The following is an 18250-nucleotide window of genomic DNA, read 5'->3' on the forward strand; positions in this document are numbered from 1 at the left end:
AAAAAAAAAATAAAAAAAAACTAAACTTAAGACTGCTGTCTCTATGTGAAGAACGAGGTGGTCCGCGCGTTTGAGCTTGAGCTTTAGCATATCAAGTCTGGAAATTTGGTTTTTTTTCTACGACACATGGCACCCCGATGTTATTCACCTCAGATAGACAGTAGTCTTGAGATCTTACTTATACACACACGAGTAAGTTGTAAGAGATACGAACAAAAAGCGGTGTGTGATGTGCATCCACTGCCTTATTTATTTTACCATATAAGTATAATACATTTTATTGTCGTATATGATAGTGTAATAAAATTTCGTAATGTAATCGATATTATTTGTTACGATCTTTTATTTGCGTTTCCCTCATTTTTATTCTATAAGTGCGTACGCGTATGTAATACACACATAATCATGTTGGTTGTGAATTTTTGCAATTTTTTTTATTGCCAAATAATCATTGTTTTTGACATCCTTATTTTGTTCCGTCTCTCCCATTAGTTTTTAATTCATTGTCTATTACGGAGTAATATCGATAATCGATTCGCGTTTACGACTTCTCGTCTGTCAGCTGGCGAAAAGTTAGGAATAATGAAATTGAGCAGTAAACTCTCGTGAACTCTAAAAATAACATTTTGCAAATAAAAATTCCAGTGAACGATAACGCGATCAGAATGCGCGCTTGAATCGAATTGTTTTGAGATATTTGCAGCAAAAACAATTCAATGATGACAATTTTTTTGCTTTAACCATATGAAGAACGAGACTAGATCTCGGTGGTGTGTGTGTTTTCGAGTTTTTTTCTTTTTTCTTTTTTTTTTCTTGAAAAAAAAAAAATATGTTTGGGACAAAGGATTTTTCCTGCATCGGTGGATTGGAAAAACACATCAGAATCGTAAAGGAGATGGTTATGTTCCCGCTGATGTACGGGGATGTGTACGCCAAATTCAATCTCAGACCGCCGCGCGGGTTGTTGTTCTACGGTCCCCCAGGTAATGGTCAGGTAGTCATTTTGCGAAGCGAAAAAGCTCTGTGTTGAACCTTTTTTCCCCCATTTATTTGATCAGGAACGGGAAAGACTCTCGTGGCCAGTGCTTTGGCAACGGAATGCAGCAATTCTGAGCGCAAAGTTTCTTTTATCTCGCGCAAAGGTTCCGACTGTCTCAGCAAATGGGTCGGAGAGAGCGAGAAAAAACTCGAGAAGATTTTCTCGTTGGTTGGTAAAGTTTGAAATATCTTATCAATATGTTATCGTATTGCATTCGCATCGGTATATATATTTATATATATATATGTGTGTATCTTGATTTCTGTATGTCGGTACGTATCTTCTTCAGGCGCAACAAACGAAACCGTGCGTCATCTTTTTCGACGAAGTCGATGGCCTTGCTCCCGTAAGATCCAGTCGGCAAGATTTTGTCCACGCTAGCGTAGTGTCCACTCTCTTAGCTCTAATGGATGGTTTGGAAAATAATTCTGAGATAATAGTAATAGGCTCGACCAACAGAATCGACGCTATAGATCCTGCTCTGAGAAGACCGGGCAGATTCGACAGAGAACTGTATTTTCCCTTGCCTTGTTACAGCGCCAGGAAAGAAATACTCTCGGTATTGTTTACGCGCAACATTAAAGACAAGAAGAAAAGACGAAAAATCTATACAGAAAAAAATTTTAAATGTGTTGATATTTTGATGCGGTAATAGGTACATATCAAAAGCTGGAAGCAAAAACCGACGCAGAAATTTTTGGCGTATTTGGCATCGAAAACTTTAGGATTTTGCGGCAGCGATCTTCAGGCTCTTTGCGCCGAAGCAGTGATGTGCTGCATTCGTAGAAACTATCCGCAAATCTATACCTCCAAATCGAAATATCACATTAACGAACGTCACCTCAAAGTAGGTATATCGGTGTACGATAATATAAGTAACTTTTTTTTTATTACAAACTAAGCGAGAAGAAGTAAAATAAATTTTACAATATTTGATTTCTTTTTTTGAAATGAAATATATAAGTTCTATATATATCAAAGGAGTAATTGATGCGAGAAATATTTGTTATATTTTTATATCATATATTATTTCTCACACACGAAATTAGAGACATTAAGCAACACGATATACTGATTTCTTATCAAGGTGGAAAAGGAAGATTTTTTGAAGGCGCGTCAGAACATCGTTCCCGCATCGCATCGCGTTATTGTCGCTCCGATCAAAAGTTTATCTTTCAAGATCCAGCCGTTGTTTCAAGAGGATCTGGAAAATATTCTGACGCGGTTACAAACCCTGTGCCCAACCGGCATGCTGACTTCCGACAGCGTGTAAGCGCGTCGTGTGATTTAAAAAAAAAAAAAAAAAAACATCGCAACGCGAATTTAGTTATTTTAAAAACTAATTCAAATGCGGGACACGCAGTACAGGTAAAGCCGCGTCCAAATCGAGCGGTTGCCCAAGAATTTTATTGTGCGGCGACGATTCCCACACTCGTCATTTGGGACCGGCGTTGCTTCATACCTTAGAACATCTGCCGTGTCACGTTTTAGATGTTACAACGCTATTTGAAGAAACGGGCAAAGTGGCCGAAGAAGCTATGATACAGGTAGAATATCCTTTTTTTGTGCGTCCTTTCTTACAAAGGAGATAAGATTTTGTATATACTTTTTGCCACTTTTTCAGAAATTTAAGACCGCGCGACGCACACTACCAGCGTTATTGTATGTTCCCGGTATTTTGACGTGGTGGGACTTGGTAGATCAAACAGCAAGAGTTGTTTTCACTTCTCTGATGCGTGGTCTCGATCGATCGGTGCACATGCTTGTGTTGATGACCGCTCACTGTCGACACACCGACTTACCATCCGAGGTCAAAAACATCCGAAAACCTGTTTTTGTTCTGCTCAGCTCTTTTTTTGCTCGTTCTTTTTATAGTCGCTGACAAGCTTAAAATAGTTTAAACACATGCCGGAGTCTTGCTAGAGATACACAAAAAAGGATCTTTTATAAAAAGAAATTTTTTTTTGCAACACATTTACATTTCAGGTTTCTACAATTCTTGAATTCTTGAATTATTTCTGTAGCTTATAAATGTTTAAACATGAGAACATTAAAATTGAAACACGCGGAAGACTTTGAAAGCGTTGACTTGGTCAAGACAGCAGAATTTTATAGATTTTAATTTTTACGTTTTTTAAATATCTTTTATATTATGTATTTTCAAATTCGTGCGATATAAAATCATGTGATTATTGACCGGTGATGTATCGTAGATTGCGGAATTGTACGACAATAACTGCGGCGAGATGTATGAAGTAAGAGTACCTTTGCCGCAAAAACGGCGATCCTTCTTCAAACAATTGTTTGTCAACGGAGGTTCTGATAATCTTTCTGATTGCTCTTCGCAAGGTACAATTCAATTATATACTTAAAATAAGTAATATTGTGCTATAATATTGCGTTAACGATCGATTTCTCTGACAAACGCAGCGGATCTAATACACATCTTAAGTCCAAAAAAGCTCAAGCACGAAAATAATAAAAAATTAAGAAACTACGACTCTAACGGCTTATTAGGTATGTTTATTAAATTTGCAAATATATGTATGTAAAAACTCGAGTGAATAAAACAGGATACTTAAAAAGTTTCGAGAAAACGCGACTTAAAGTTTAACCAAAATCTGTAAAAAAAATATTAGAAGATTAGACAGAGAGATGCCGGTATAAAAATTTTGATGTACAACAAGTTAAAAATCGTTTCGTTTAGATCAATTATATTAATTGTGTGTACAGAGCTTAGCGCGGCTCGGTCGAAGAAATTAAAAGCTGAATCAAAAGCACGTAACAAACTGGGAGCTGTGCAATCCTCTCACTCGACGTCTTCAAAATCAAGTAAATATTAATTGAAACTTAATATAAATCTAATTTTTTTCTATCTCACAACCGCCATATAAATCTGTAATTGCTAAGCAGAGACGAACATCAAAAGGGAGTACTACGCGTCCGGCGAGGGCCTGTCTCCTAAAAGGCAGAAACTAATGTCCGGTACGTCCTCGGTCTCTCCGTCCAGCACCGAAAGACTCTTCGGTTTTCAAATTGAGGACCTGGTCGAGAATATTGTGCGATCGACCGATGAATGGCCCAGTTATCTACTGGAGAGTCTGTTTTCCTGTCTCGAACTCACAATGGAAAACAACGGAGACTTATACGCGATCGTGAACGAATACGTTGCACGTTACGAGGAAGTAAAACGAGCGAAAATGCGTGCTACGCAGGATGACGATTAACTTTTATTTTGACAAAACGTTTCTTTGTTTGTCAGTCGTTGTGACGTCAAAATCCATAAATTCGTGTTGTGACATATAATAAATGACACATAAAAAAAATAAAAAACACAAACGTGAAGTTAAGAATCCTGTGCAATTGACTTTCACGATCTGACATTTAGTTGTAATTTTATTTACCATCTTAGCTACATTATTAATCACTCGACCGCTATGAATTGTTTTCAAATCGATTCACTATGTGTTTTAACATGATGCTCCAGTTCCCTCTGATTACGGATGACTGTCTCGTCTCCCTTTACAACTCGTAAGATGGGATCAGTTTCTCCTACTTGAGGGTCTCCGCATGTAAGTAGAGGGGTACAGCAATGAGAGCCCTCAGACTTATTAGTCAGCGTGCGACCGCAGTACCATACGCTGTATCTGGCATCTCGTATTGTGCGAGATAAAAGTGCATAACACAATATCATATGTAACGAGTTATCATTTCAAAGTTGTTTTGATACTTGTATCTGTTCGGTGACATATCATAAGCTCGGGTTTTTTTCGTATCACATCGCAAGACAATTTTCGCTTCTTCCGGAAACTCAAGGGGTTCGTATATTCCGGCTGGTAATACACGAACGAAGTCATAAGAAAAATCACGTGCGCAATACATGTGTTCCTATTGCATGTTAACGTCTACATGTAAACACCTTTGAATTCTTGAAATACAGTTTTAGCTCGCGCGCGCGCGCGCGTTTGATATAATAATTTTTCTTCTCTTAGTTATTTTCTATAATTTTTACAGAAATTTATTACTGGCATGACTGAATAATTCTCATTTTGGCCATAGAATAATTTATTTCTCTATAGTTACCTGTTTGCTTTAATTAACTATGTTACTGCACAAACGCTTGATTGAAAGCTTTGTAAGAGGTCAAGCAAAAGAAGAAACACAGCTTGATGTTTTCAATAAATATTTATTACAGACATATAAAAAGAAGACATAAATCTCTTAAGTTTAAGTAACATCGTTTAGCTTTATAACATCTTGAGCTTGAATAATAGTAATAAACTTAATCTTATATTATTTTTCTCTAAAAACTAAAAAAAAAAAGATGCTGCTAATATACGTATCTAATATGTAAGTATTAAAAACAGAAAATGAGATATATATAAATATATATATAACAATATAAAAATAAAAACCAAAGAGAAAAAACTAATGTCATACCACTATTGTAAGGTTTACAACATACAAGATAATCTACAAACACTTATTTCTGAGCTACTTCTGAGTACCTGTGAAACTGTTCAAAATTAATTCCTATAGAAATTTTATCTCCAAATTTTTTATTACATTCAATTAAAAAAATCGAAATTATTTCAATCAAAATAATTCGAATTTTGCGTCAATTATTCTCAGAATGTCTATATTACAACAATTCAAAATTGATCCGAGAAGTTGATCAATTTAAATTAATTATAAGCAGTTTCATAACAGATATTTTGATCAATTTTATTAACGCCAAACTATTTTTAACAAACATTTATACGACATTAAATGAAGATAAAATGTTTTAATCTACGTAAAAGAGTTTAACTATTAATAAAAACGTTTCTATCGAGTGTTTAGAAAATTTTATTTATTTTAGTTTTATACTATTAATAGAATAATCAAAATCAACATTGTGAATTAAATTCACAAATTTTGGATTATATCACATTTTATTTATTTGAAATAAAAAACTATCCGATTATAATTTAAAAAATTAAGAAAAAACCGTTTTTGTTTAAATAACTTTTTTCTTTATAGATTAGGTTAGATGTAACAACTTTGGTTGGTATGTTCTACAAAAAACATACACAAAATAACGAGAATCAAATATAAAAAAAAATAACAAAATCTTATGCCGCAACCGTAACCAAACTTTTCTTCAAACAAAAAAATAAGCATAGTATATAAAAATATTAGATTAATGGCAGTCATTTTGTACACATACTATTAACGATTGGCTATATTTTGAACAGCTATATTAGTTTATGACGTCAGAGCAAGAAGTGTACAAGTATTATGGCCGATAATTTTGTTTATTTAAGAATAACTTCAGATCTGTAGTTCTTATTAAATGTAAAAAAGATAGACTAATGCTTCTAGCGCGCGAACGTTTAAACTAACGTACCCTACGCTATTTCGTGCTTCTGACGTCATAAGCCAATATGGCTGCTCGAGGAAATACAAACAGATATACAGCAGAGAAAAGCTCGTATACATGCCTTGGAGTTTGTTTTTTTTTAAATAAAAAAAAATGTGTTAGAGCACGATCTCTGTATGTGCAAAATGCAAGTACTATTCTATTAGTTTAACTAATATATTTTAATTAAATAATAACAACTAAATCTTATAATTCCGATAGCTTTGGCTCTAAATTGAGCTATAGACTATCGTATCAAAATATCATACGATAGAGTGAAAAATTGTCATGTACACGTAAATTTTATATATACATGCACATGTAGTTTTATTCTACTTTTTAGTAAAAAAACAATTATTTAAAAAAAAGAAAAAGTATATTGGCACATTGACTTTGTCATCTGACACAGATTACGACTTACGTAATATTCTAATCTGATTTTTTACTCAACAATGTATCTACTCTAACATAACAATTGCATCATTATTATTATCACTGCTTTTCAATCTATTGTTGCACTGCGATTTTGTTGATTGAGAATTGCCGATCTGTTCCATTTGGTAAGCTTGAAAAAAGTTCTTGAGGTTACTTCATACACTCTTCAAAGTTGTTATTAATTTCCAGAAAATCATTGTAAAACTTAATGCCGTATCGATTAAAATTCTCCAAATAATTGTTTCTTTCTTTGTCAAACACTTTGTTCAAAAACTGAGCATTATTTTCCACACTCGTAAACGGAGAATAATCAAATGTCTGAAAACTTGCTGCATGATCGGTGTTGCATTTGTTTGGATCAATTAGTAATATTTTTCTCGTGGGAAACGTTTCTTTAACGTTTCGCACCAAGATTTCTCTTTCCGTACGATTAGGTGATTCGTGATTAATATCGCTTTCTACGTGTCTTCTTGTTATTCGCAAAACTTCCTGCACCTCATCGTCGACGTCTACTACGTTAGACTTTACCGATTTGTCTTTTACTTTTTGTTTTCGAGAAACAAAGGGATGCTTTTTCTCGACTTGGTTCAAGTTATTTACAACATTAACACTTTTTGTAGAGTTTGCTACAGAATTTTTTCTTTCTTTATGTACAGCATCTTTGTTAAATCGTCTAACGGAATCGTATCGATTTTCGTTTAACAAAGAAGTTTCTGCGGCATTGGATAAAGTTTCATTGAATTTGTTGTGCTGAGAAATGAAAATTACTTCAGAATTGTCCGACAAAAGTTTGTTACGACAATATACGTTTCCGCTATCGTGCGTTATACTTCTTGAGTTTTCTTTGTCATGGATGTTTACATTATCGACGAAACTTGAGGGAAGCATCAATATATCTTCTTCTTCGGAAGCAGAATAACAGTTTGTATTCTTCTTCTCGTTGTAGTTACTGCTATTTTTTTCCGCGTCTTCGTGTAGCGCATTCGAGATCTCTACCATGGGACTTTTCCCACCCATCATTACACTCGAAGGCGCTACCGCATCACCTTTAGTGGTCGCGAATTCACCTACTATGTATCGATTCGCGTCCTTATGGGGTGGCATGTTTTGTTCTACATGACCATTATCCACAATATAGTTTGCAACAGAGAAATCGATATTTGTAACGAAGACATCTTGATGTTTCTCATCTTCCAAGTCTTTAGTTTGCACACCAATGTCGATGAAATACGTGACGTCGTTTTGAGAAAGCACGTTCAAATATTTTTTATTTAGATACACTTCTCTCGTTATAGCTCCCTTAAGTTTAAATCGCACGAGTACCGTTTCTTTTTTACGTCGTTTCTTGTGGCTGTGTGTGTTGTGTATCAGTTTCTTGTGAATCTTCAATTCGGATGCGGTCTCAAAATGCCCGTCGCATATTTCGCAAATTTTACCTACATTTTCGAGATACATATTTTTATCTAAACTGTCGTATAACGATTTTATGGTTCCGTTGTGTCGCCAATTTGTGTGCATAGCAACGTCGCTCGTGCATTTGAAGTCTCTGCCGCATATTTTGCACCTACTTCCGATAATTACGACACTGCATTCGCGGAGGATCACATTGTCAGGAACGCGCCATTTTCGTTTGTTCGTCGGCATCTTGATGAAATCATACATCTTCTGAATCTTCTTCCTGAGTTGTCGCGCTAATACGCTATCTCCACCGTTTCTTTATCATACACGCCGATTCGCAGAGTAACTTTACTCGTCATGACCTTAACCGTGTGATGGCCCGCTCTCGACAGTCACCGAGAAACTTCGCCAATCATCGCTGTAACTTCGTATTGCACTTCGTCCGACTTCGGTTTTGTTCGGATGTCGTGCCGCGCTTCGGAGGTAGGATAAATTACTTTCTCTCCACGTACGTGATCGTGTATCTCACGACGCTACCATAAGAAAACGAAGGACTGTGATATTGTTTGAGCCTTGTGTGTATATCCTTGGCAACTCGTTGCCATGTAAATACTTATATTTCTCACATGTTGGAAAAGAACAGAAAAAAAAAAAAAAAACAAATACATGTTATTCTCGGTCACAGTCGTTTTAATATTTTTAGCAGAGAATATCGACGATATGTCTGTTTTATATCTCATCAAATACTTTTTAGAATTTTAACAATAAGATAGTTTACATAAATAGTTTATATAAATTTAATGTAAAAACGTACTGACACAGTTTAAGCTTATTGTCGAGAAATTAATTTTTTACGACATTTGTGAAGATTTACTTGCCAATTGATTCAATATTTAAAATTGGCGGAGATAAATAGTTTGGTATTTTAAGTATCTCTGTGTGTACATGTATATTATATTTATAATATCTTCCAAGTACAGGCAGAAACGTTTATGTTGTAAGAATCATCATTAATGTTTATTTTTAAACAATATTTTGTTCATAAAGTTTTACAGTATTTTCACTCACATTATACAATGCCTGGGATCGACTTCTGATTTATTACTATCTCGAATTTTATTTATAGGCCTGACATCGGATCTTGTTGCTAGCCGGAAAATGTGTTATTTAGATTATTACAGGATATGACGCATAAGAAGTAGATAAATGCAAAAATAACAAAATAAGATATTCTAAGGTCTAAAGAGTTAACGATCACGGGGGCAATGAGTGTTTGGTCGGAATATTTTTACATATTTTTAAATTGCATTAATAATACAACGCCTTAAAAAGTAACAGTACAAAGGCAACAATAATATTCCTGTCTGTAGCAAAACCTAATGTAAACAAATCTAAAAGATCGAAAATATCGACTAACATGTAGCAACATTCAAATATAAGTCACCAATTTTGCTGAAGTAAGCATATATTGTTGCACGTATACTGTTGCTTCGTCTATGCATTTCAATGTTTGTAAGTGCTACATCTGCAGTTATCGTTTTGCCTTATCTCATATTTCAGTACAGCGTCGAGTTTCTTTTGAAGTTGTCATCTCTCGGTTTTTTACAAAAAAAAGACATCATATGTGAGAAAATCCTTCCTTTGTAATTTAAATTTGAATTGCTAATCCCGAATATTTATGGACTCACTTTTCTGGTTTCGAAATATAAACACAATATAGTCTCATGCATATGTTGTATTTATAATATTTTCGTTAAAGTACAATGATCTTTCTCTCTTGTTCTTAAAATGTTTTTAATCTCTTCAATGTCAGCGTCGGATTTAGCCGGCATTCACGTAACGAGCAAAAGTTGCAACAAAACAAACAAAAAATTCAGTACATTTATCGAAAAGTAAAAATTTCTACTATCAAAAATATCCTTTCAATCGATCCTGCCAGGATTCGAACCTGGAATCTTCTGATCCGTAGTCAGACGCGTTATCCGTTGCGCCACAGGACCACACAAAGAACGAGAAGTTTATAAGAGAAGAATATATATTAGAAAAACGTTAGTAATAAATATTGATATGATTATTTAAATAAAAATCTTTTGCACTTACAAACAATTCTTATATTCCATATTTACAATCATGATATTCATATCATAAAAAAATCACTATAAATGTTCTCACAATTTTTTCATATTCTAACGATTTTTTTGTTTCTCAACACTATTCCGTGCTTTTTTGAAATTTAATATCCACATTGCTCCCGCTTTAAAATGAAGAAGAATTCTTCTTCTGCTTTTAGCATCGTCGCAGATATAAATAATAAATAATTCTGTTTTTGCTATCTTCGAATTGTGCGAAAACTTATTCAGAAATATGTAACAGAGTTTTTCTCTGAGTGCAATCTTTTAGATAATTTTATATGTGTACTATTAATTATTATATCTGTTTTAGATCTATTCGTGATAAATGTATGCGGAAACATGGATATTCGTGATAATTTACGTGACTTGTATTCGTAAGTTATTACGTTCAACTAGAGAGAGATTATCGTCACAATACATAGTATTTGTATTTGAATGATTAGAAGTGTCATTTTTCTCTGATAGAAAACGTCACCGGAGAAAACAGTTCCAAACGTGGTTTGTGCAACGGTTACAAATCCGGCGAGGACGATCTTCAAACGTTCGATTTTATCAGCAAGTTGAAACTGAATCTGCTAGATCTCCATTACAGCGGCATGACGAAAGTCCGAGGCAGCAATCGCATGCAAACGGCGTATCGGCTGGAGAAAGACACTGATGTCACTCTCTTGATGAAGTATTCAAATTATCTCGCCTTGAGACAGTGCTGTAGTTAGCTTCTTTCAAATTCTTGTGCGCAAAGTTCAATGTGTGCGTTTTTCTTGATTCAGTACATTAAAGTATAGTAGATTAAAAAAATAAGCAATTTTTGCAACAACGCGCGGATTACATAATACACGCGTCTGCAAATTCCAACAAGCGAAAGATTTTTTTTTTTTGATTATATCGGTTTTTATAAATTTGCTTTAAAAATCAATCAACATCTTTTTCATGTTCGAGCGATTTATTTTTCAGGAATATCACATCCAATGGTTTTCCAGAGGAATTTACGCTGGTGTACACGTTAAAAGCCAGAAAATCACCGAGATATCCTTGGAACATTATCAGAATCGTGGACGCAAAAGGTGCTGCCCAATTTCTAATCACGATGAATCCCAGGAAACAGACCTTGGAAATCTCGTTACTCGATCACGAAGAGATTTTACAGACTGTTTCTTTCATGAACGATCGCGTGAGTGTCAGGCATTTATCACGTCGTTATCAGAGTATTATGATGATTGTATAATCTCGTGTTTTTTTAAGATGAACATTTATTATATGCGTTGCCAAGTCAGAAATCAAATGTTTTATAAGAGACAACAGTCGTTCCAACTGATTTAGTCTGCGTTCGTTTTTTACTGGCAGTACTGAAGATTTATAGATTTATGTCACGTATACTATAGATTTTTCAGTACTGCCAGTAACAACCAAACTGAGTGTTAGTTGATCAATTATTTGATTTTAAACAAAAAACAAATCACCGCGCAAGTTATCGCGCATGAAATGCGCATTTGCGCTGATAAAAAATAAACGTTAATCGTATCACAATCTCTAGCTGATGCGGCAGATATAATCGCATGTTATCGGTAGTTCCTTGGTTTAAATGCCACTTAAGAAAGGCTTACCCGGCAGAAATTCTATCACGCGAGTGAAATAAAACGCGCGCTATGCTATCGGCGATTCAAACAATGTGATCGTCATGTTACGCTCGCCGCGTTGTGATCGATGAAAGTGTTATAATGCAGACAATTTACGAGTCTTGAAATAATGTTGAATTAAAAGATTCTTGTAATAAATATGAATGAAAGACTCATCAAAGACTTCACCAAGTTTTGATAACATATCTTGTCAGAAGTAATTTCTTTTTTTTTTTTTTTTTTTTGCGTCATTATATGTTGTGTCTTCAGAGTGAAGATAAAATTACAAAAACTAGGTAATCGCACAGTAATGACGCACGCGTCATTAAGTAAGAATTTTAATACAAAAAGTACGGTTTTATAAAATATATTATATATATATATATATATGTTTTTTTATAATAATTTTTTATAATATATGTATTGTTTTTATATGCACACATACATATATGTATCATTTTTATAAAATAGGTGTTTGACAAGGGCTGGCACAAAATAAATCTTGGAATATTCAAGGATAAGCTAGTGCTTAACGTTGACTGCATACACGTTGGCACGGAAAAGTTGAAACCGCGCAACCCTATTAAGGTCGACGGAGAAATATCGATAGCAAAAATGAACAATAGTAAAATCACCGTGCCGGTAAGCTCCCTGTCAATATTAATAAAACAAAATTACATTTCAAGTAATCGGATTCGATTTAAACCATTTAAAATACCCGCTACTCGCATCTCTAAAATTTCTTCAGCACGTTCTTTTTGATTAATCTCTCATGTGTGTTCTTATACGTGTGTCTATTAACGAGTTGCATCTCCGTTATGTCACTGTAAGGAATGCGTCATGAGATAATGTTACATGTCAACCGTCACGATTACAAGGAACTCACGCGACTTCATTAATATCCCCCTTTACGTGGAATGAGGCTGCAACTGTCAGTAGGGCTAAATTTAATATTAGACTCTTTGACCCACTTATTTTCTAGAACACACAACGGCATTCAAGTCTTATTAAATATTGACGATTGAAGAAATAATTGTTTACACGTAAAGTGAATGAGAGTAGAATACGAAGACACGTGACACATACACACACATACACATGTACAGTTAAAATTAATAAAATTCTTCGTTAATATAAAGTTTGTAACAGAGAGAGATGTAATAAAACATCACATCTGAAAACTATTCAAAAGTGAAAATAAATGTTTACTTTTTACTATCAGGTCGACGTGCAATGGATGGTTCTGAACTGCGATCCCACGAGAGTAGAGAGAGAAACATGCGAGGAGTTACCGGTAAGATAATATATTTATATATTTTTCACAAGATCACTTATCGAAAACGATCTGTTTGGTGTTTAATTTACGTGTCTTATCTAGAAAACCTTAGGTGCTCCTCTTCCGCAAATAAAACCTGCCTGTCAGATTTGCCCGCAGGGTCCGCAGGGATTTAATGGTACAAACGTAAGTTCCGTCTCGCGTGTAAAACAAAATATTTTATAATTTATATCGCGTATATGTGTTTTCATTAACATAATACGATTAAATGTCGATGAAAGCAAATTTCTTGCTCGGTACACGAATCTGTCAGCCGCTGATATTACGCAGTTCGTACTCTTCCACTTGTCGATAGAAAAAACAAGAAATAATTAAGTGATAAAACACTCACTGTCATTACATGTGACACAACTCTTCTCAAGAGGGTCTGATTTGTTGGGCGATGAGCTAATACATTAAAGACGAAGTATCAATAAGATTGAGAGCACTTACACAGTCAACTGGCATACTCGATGTATTATACGTCGATTTAAATGCTAGTGAATTTGAACTAGAGTCAAAATTAACTTTCTTAGTAAAATTCTTTCTGAGATAGTTAATGAGATTGCACATATTAGGGATTGCCCGGTCCGCCTGGACCGATTGGAAAACCAGGACCGATCGGTGCAACGGGTCCGCCCGGACTTCCGGGACAACCTGGTGAACACGGAAGAACGGTATGTATCGAAATAGTTTATATGTTGAAGAAATATGTATAAACACAGAGAGACATTAAAGTAAAAAAGAAATATTATACCAGGGAGCTCCAGGTAATCTTGGTAGTAGAGGTTTTCCAGGATTGCAAGGTCCCAAAGGATCGATCGGATCACCAGGATCGCCCGGACAAAAGGGCGATCGCGGTGAAAGAGTAAGATTTTTTCCTCTTTTAGATCGCGAGCAAGCATTGGAAAATATCTTTATAAGAAAACGATAACAGATCGAACTCCGTAGGGTGATATGGGTTTTCCGGGTCTAAAAGGAGATCAAGGTCCTCGTGGTTTTCCGGGTCCACCGGGAGGTGTAAGTAATATAAACGACGTCTTACCGCGTTTGACAGGTCCTCCTGGACCACCAGGCAATAAAGGTGACAAAGGTGAACGAGGACAGGATGGTATTCCGGGACAAAAAGGTGCATATTTTTTTTCACATTCGTTACTTTACATGTTCCGCGAGAATAAGATACACGAAGTTTACGAAGAACACAACAACATCGTTCTTATTTTTTACATTTAAATGACCTAATTACTAACATTTTATACATATGTATATGTTGCAATATATTTGTATAATGTAAAAAAGTCACACGGTCCTAATAACGTAAATTTGTATAAATGTAAAAAAATCACACGATCCTAATAACGATTATTGAATGATTTAGACGTCACATATACCATTTCACATATCGACGTTGACCCAGATGTACTCATTCACAGTCATTGTAAATCAATTTATTGCAATCTGTGCGGCTATAAATTGCTCGCTTAAAAGTAACTCAAAAAGTCAAAATTAATTGAGTACGGTAGAAAAAAAGGTTTTATTAAAAATATTTGTTAATTAAAATTGACATCGCGCAAACATTATTAAGAAACGCCGTTGTCTCAAATGTATTGATTAAATGCTAGGTAGGTTGTTATAAAATTTAATATTTATACTTTAGGTGAACGGGGAGATCCAGGAACTCATGGTCAAAACGGTGCGCTAGGTTTTCCTGGTCCTCCAGGACCACCCGGTCTTCCTGGGCCAAAAGGAAACGACGTGTTTGTAAATATTCCTACCGTTCCAGGACCACCAGGTCCTCGTGGCGTAACAGGACCAGCTGGTCCGCCAGGACCGCCAGGTCCTCCTGGTTTTCCAGGCCCGAAGGGTGACGCTGGAGAACGCGGTCTTGACGGTTTGCTACTAATTTATCAAAGATAGAACAAAAAACTTACTATTTTATACGCAACGGTATTTTCTAATATAATTAATACAATTATATAATATATAATATATGATAGAATTATTTATTATGCTATTCTTTAAGGTACACCGGGATTGGCGTATAACAATATAGGCTCACTTGGTCTTGAAGGACCTGTCGGTTCTCCTGGTGAAGATGGTATTCCAGGTGAAAAAGGAGAAGCTGGACCAATAGGTCCCCCAGGACTACCCGGAATTCCAGGAAATGACGGATCTCCAGGATTACAAGGATTACAAGTACTTTGTTACTATTGTAATCGTATTATTTGATTAATTTATTATTTTATTAAAGTAAAATAATTTTAATAATCGTTTTTATACATTTTTTTAAATTTCCATAATATTATTTATAATATTGCTATAAGGGATTACCAGGGGAACCGGGTCCCCCAGGACCTCGAGGTTTAGAAGGACCTGCGGGAAAACCGGGACTGCCGGGATTTGATGGAAAACGAGGTCAGGAAGGAAGTAAGGGCCAGAAGGGTGAACAAGGGATTGTTGGGCCTCCAGGATTGCCAGGAAATTTGGTAAATATAAACGAAACAGTAATGTGCAGTACGTAATTTAAAACAACTGAAAAAAACACATAATTATTAATTTAGGGTCCAATAGGATCGCCAGGTGCCTCAGGTGTACCGGGATTAGAAGGAAGACCTGGTCTACCCGGACTTCCGGGACCACCAGGGCCACCAGGATCACCAGGATCGCCGGGTTCTCCTGGTCTTTCGTCGAACAACAGCTTTGTTAACGTCAATAACCCCGGTCCCGAAGGTCCCAGAGGTTCTCCGGGTCCTCCAGGACCTCCAGGAATAGTAAGTATTCTGTTTATAGCATAATATCGAAATCCAACGAAATTTAAAATTAATTATTTCTTAAATAAAATATCTGTGGTTTTAATATTATATTCGAATTAAATATTAAATTATAATTGTGAAAATAATCAGCAAGGTGAAAAAGGAATTCCTGGAGAACGAGGACCAGAAGGTCAGGTAGGAATACCAGGAATGCCAGGTAAAGACGGGATACCTGGGTTGCAAGGACCTCCCGGAAACAGAGGTCAAACGGGACTACCAGGACTTCAAGGACCGCCAGGTCACAGTATTAGCGAAGAGGAGATTCGTGATATTTGCGCCAGCGTGTTAAGAGGTGATGATTTTTACTTTGATCATTAATTCACTGATTTTTTTTGTAAATGTTAGTTACAGTTGATCGTAAAAGTTTAATCGCTTCTTTAATCACCGTTTCGAAAGTTTAATTTAAAAAATGTTAGCAATTTTCTTCTTTCTCTTTTTTATTTTACATATATGTATACATATATGTAATATATTGCCTAATAAAAAAGAGAAAGACGAAAATTGTCATTTATATTATATATACATACGTATACAGAACAGATGACCGAAATGGTAACAATGATGCAAGGTCCGCCTGGTCCGCCTGGTCGAGGTCGTCCAGGCCGTCCTGGATTACCTGGTCCTCAGGGTCACCCAGGTACACCTCCCTCAATATCGGTTTTTTTTTGCACTTTTCAAAACTTGCGCTCGGCACGATATTAATCGCATTAAAAATTGGCTAATACCATCACATAGATTTTCTTATTTAGTTTATAGAATCTTGGATATGTATAGAAAACGAGACACGCGCTAGGATCCTAACATGAAAAAAGGGAAGTGCGTCACAACGGCATCGTCGTGTAGTATCACGAGCTTAAAACGCTTCAAGTATCATAATTCGTCGTTTTTCGCATAAAGCTACGTTATAGCACATGCGAATCATTATTGACGCATTGACAGACTAAACAAATATATCGACGACTCAATCAAGACCGACGTTCTTATCGCTTGTCGTTTACGTCCATAAAGATTTTTGTGGCATGTGTCGCAGAGAGGCTGAAAGAATTAACAGAGGGTCTACAAGGTCTACCCGGATTGCCGGGGCCGGCTCGACACGGCCGTCCCGGTCGAGCCGGGAAGCGAGGCATTCCAGGTACCTATCGCTTTCAAACCAGAAATGCGTAATGCATTTGTTCTGAATGTTTGAAATGCGATACGTTCTAAACAAAAAGTGCAGGAACTGTGCTTTCTTTGTGTGCATGCGTAAGCAGATTAATCAAGTAATATCATCATAATACGTGCATTCATGGTTTGCAAATATCTGTACAAATTGTTTTTTTTGCAAACATACATATATTCTTTGGTGATTATTATTTTTTACGTCTAGGCGATCCAGGACCGCCGGGTTTGCCGGGCGAACGTGGGTTCGTTGGTTTGCCTGGTCCGCAGGGTCCTGTCGGACCGGTAGGACCATCTGGTGAGCGAGGAGAAAAAGGCGATCGAGGTCCCGAAGGGATCGGTATAGAAGGTCCGCCTGGTCCGCAAGGTTTACCAGGTTCGACAATAAAGTGACAATGCAACAGAAAAAAACTTATTGAAAAAATAAATAAATAAATAAATAAAAAATACATTTTTTTTCGTTTTGCACTACAGGACCTCCAGGTAACGACGGTATCGGTCTACCTGGCAGACAAGGAGACAGAGGTGAACCGGGCAGACCAGGTACATAAAAATTGCTTGAAAAAGTCTCTTTACAAAAACAGTTTTTACATAAATAATTAAGTAAAATCAAATTAAGAGCTTTTATAAAGTAATTATAAATATAGAGATCTCTGATATATATATACATATTTCTCTGTAATATGATATGTACAAGAGCTGCCTCTGTCTGTTGATAGGTACTCCCGGAGTAAGAGGACCACCGGGAGTCCAGGGACCACCAGGATTTTGCGAATTTTGTAATTACCCAAACAGTAATTACATACAGTTCAGTCGTGGCAATGAGAAAGGTCCTTGATCCAACGATATATAGAACAGATGTATTAAAATATTGATTTTATGTATTTTTTTTTACGCAAATATATTTATAGTTTCAACATTCGTTTCTTCAACAAATCACTGC

At 35.7% G+C, this 18250-nt stretch overlaps 2 protein-coding genes and 1 non-coding gene across 12 annotated transcripts; 2 read left to right on the forward strand and 1 right to left on the reverse strand.

Annotated features, from left to right (window-relative positions):
- The first annotated feature begins 568 nt into the window (after positions 1-568).
- LOC109853816 (ATPase family AAA domain-containing protein 2-like) lies at positions 569-4366 on the forward strand. Of its 3 annotated transcripts, none has more exons than XM_020426288.1 (11): positions 569-983; positions 1059-1211; positions 1329-1598; positions 1695-1886; positions 2127-2308; positions 2403-2586; positions 2664-2849; positions 3253-3388; positions 3470-3556; positions 3773-3871; positions 3950-4366. In XM_020426288.1, the coding sequence occupies exons 1-11, from the start codon at positions 924-926 to the stop codon at positions 4264-4266; spliced, it is 1866 nt and encodes a 621-aa protein (XP_020281877.1). In that variant the 5' UTR covers positions 569-923; the 3' UTR covers positions 4267-4366. The 3 variants fall into 3 exon arrangements, with proteins under 3 accessions (XP_020281877.1, XP_020281875.1, XP_020281876.1); XM_020426286.1 differs by having other exon boundaries at positions 1059-1207; XM_020426287.1 differs by having other exon boundaries at positions 1059-1207; positions 3953-4366.
- Positions 4367-4670: 304 nt separating this feature from the next.
- Positions 4671-18224, forward strand: LOC109853815 (collagen alpha-2(IX) chain-like). 8 transcript variants are annotated; one of them, XM_020426277.1, is made up of 20 exons: positions 4671-4857; positions 10213-10321; positions 10716-10779; positions 10871-11081; positions 11360-11576; positions 12493-12663; positions 13244-13315; positions 13400-13483; positions 13915-14013; positions 14097-14204; positions 14288-14465; positions 14994-15227; positions 15360-15532; positions 15661-15822; positions 15898-16107; positions 16240-16441; positions 16685-16786; positions 17516-17683; positions 17782-17850; positions 18027-18224. In XM_020426277.1, the coding sequence occupies exons 3-20, from the start codon at positions 10731-10733 to the stop codon at positions 18143-18145; spliced, it is 2628 nt and encodes an 875-aa protein (XP_020281866.1). In that variant the 5' UTR covers positions 4671-4857; positions 10213-10321; positions 10716-10730; the 3' UTR covers positions 18146-18224. The 8 variants fall into 8 exon arrangements, with proteins under 8 accessions (XP_020281866.1, XP_020281865.1, XP_020281871.1 ...); XM_020426276.1 differs by lacking the exon at positions 10213-10321; XM_020426281.1 differs by lacking the exons at positions 4671-4857; positions 10213-10321 and adding an exon at positions 4878-4950.
- Positions 10201-10273, reverse strand: Trnar-acg. Its single transcript has one exon. It is a non-coding gene; the product is annotated as a tRNA-Arg (tRNA).
- Positions 18225-18250: the final 26 nt, after the last annotated feature.

This window comes from Pseudomyrmex gracilis, unplaced genomic scaffold (genome assembly GCF_002006095.1).
Source record: "Pseudomyrmex gracilis isolate BER0280 unplaced genomic scaffold, ASM200609v1 scaffold_55, whole genome shotgun sequence".
NCBI lineage: Eukaryota > Metazoa > Arthropoda > Insecta > Hymenoptera > Formicidae > Pseudomyrmex > Pseudomyrmex gracilis.

Excerpts from the sequence above, each read along its gene's own strand:
- LOC109853816 (XM_020426286.1), top strand. The coding sequence starts at position 830 with ATGTTTGGGACAAAGGATTTTTCCTGCATCGGTGGATTGGAAAAACAC. Across the intron at positions 984-1,058 it reads GTTGTTCTACGGTCCCCCAG|GAACGGGAAAGACTCTCGTG; the intron begins GTAATGGTCAGG and ends TTATTTGATCAG. Across the intron at positions 2,309-2,402 it reads ATGCTGACTTCCGACAGCGT|TACAGGTAAAGCCGCGTCCA; the intron begins GTAAGCGCGTCG and ends CGGGACACGCAG.
- LOC109853815 (XM_020426277.1), top strand. The coding sequence starts at position 10,731 with ATGTATGCGGAAACATGGATATTCGTGATAATTTACGTGACTTGTATT. Across the intron at positions 13,484-13,914 it reads AGGGATTTAATGGTACAAAC|GGATTGCCCGGTCCGCCTGG; the intron begins GTAAGTTCCGTC and ends TGCACATATTAG. Across the intron at positions 14,466-14,993 it reads TGGTATTCCGGGACAAAAAG|GTGAACGGGGAGATCCAGGA; the intron begins GTGCATATTTTT and ends TTTATACTTTAG.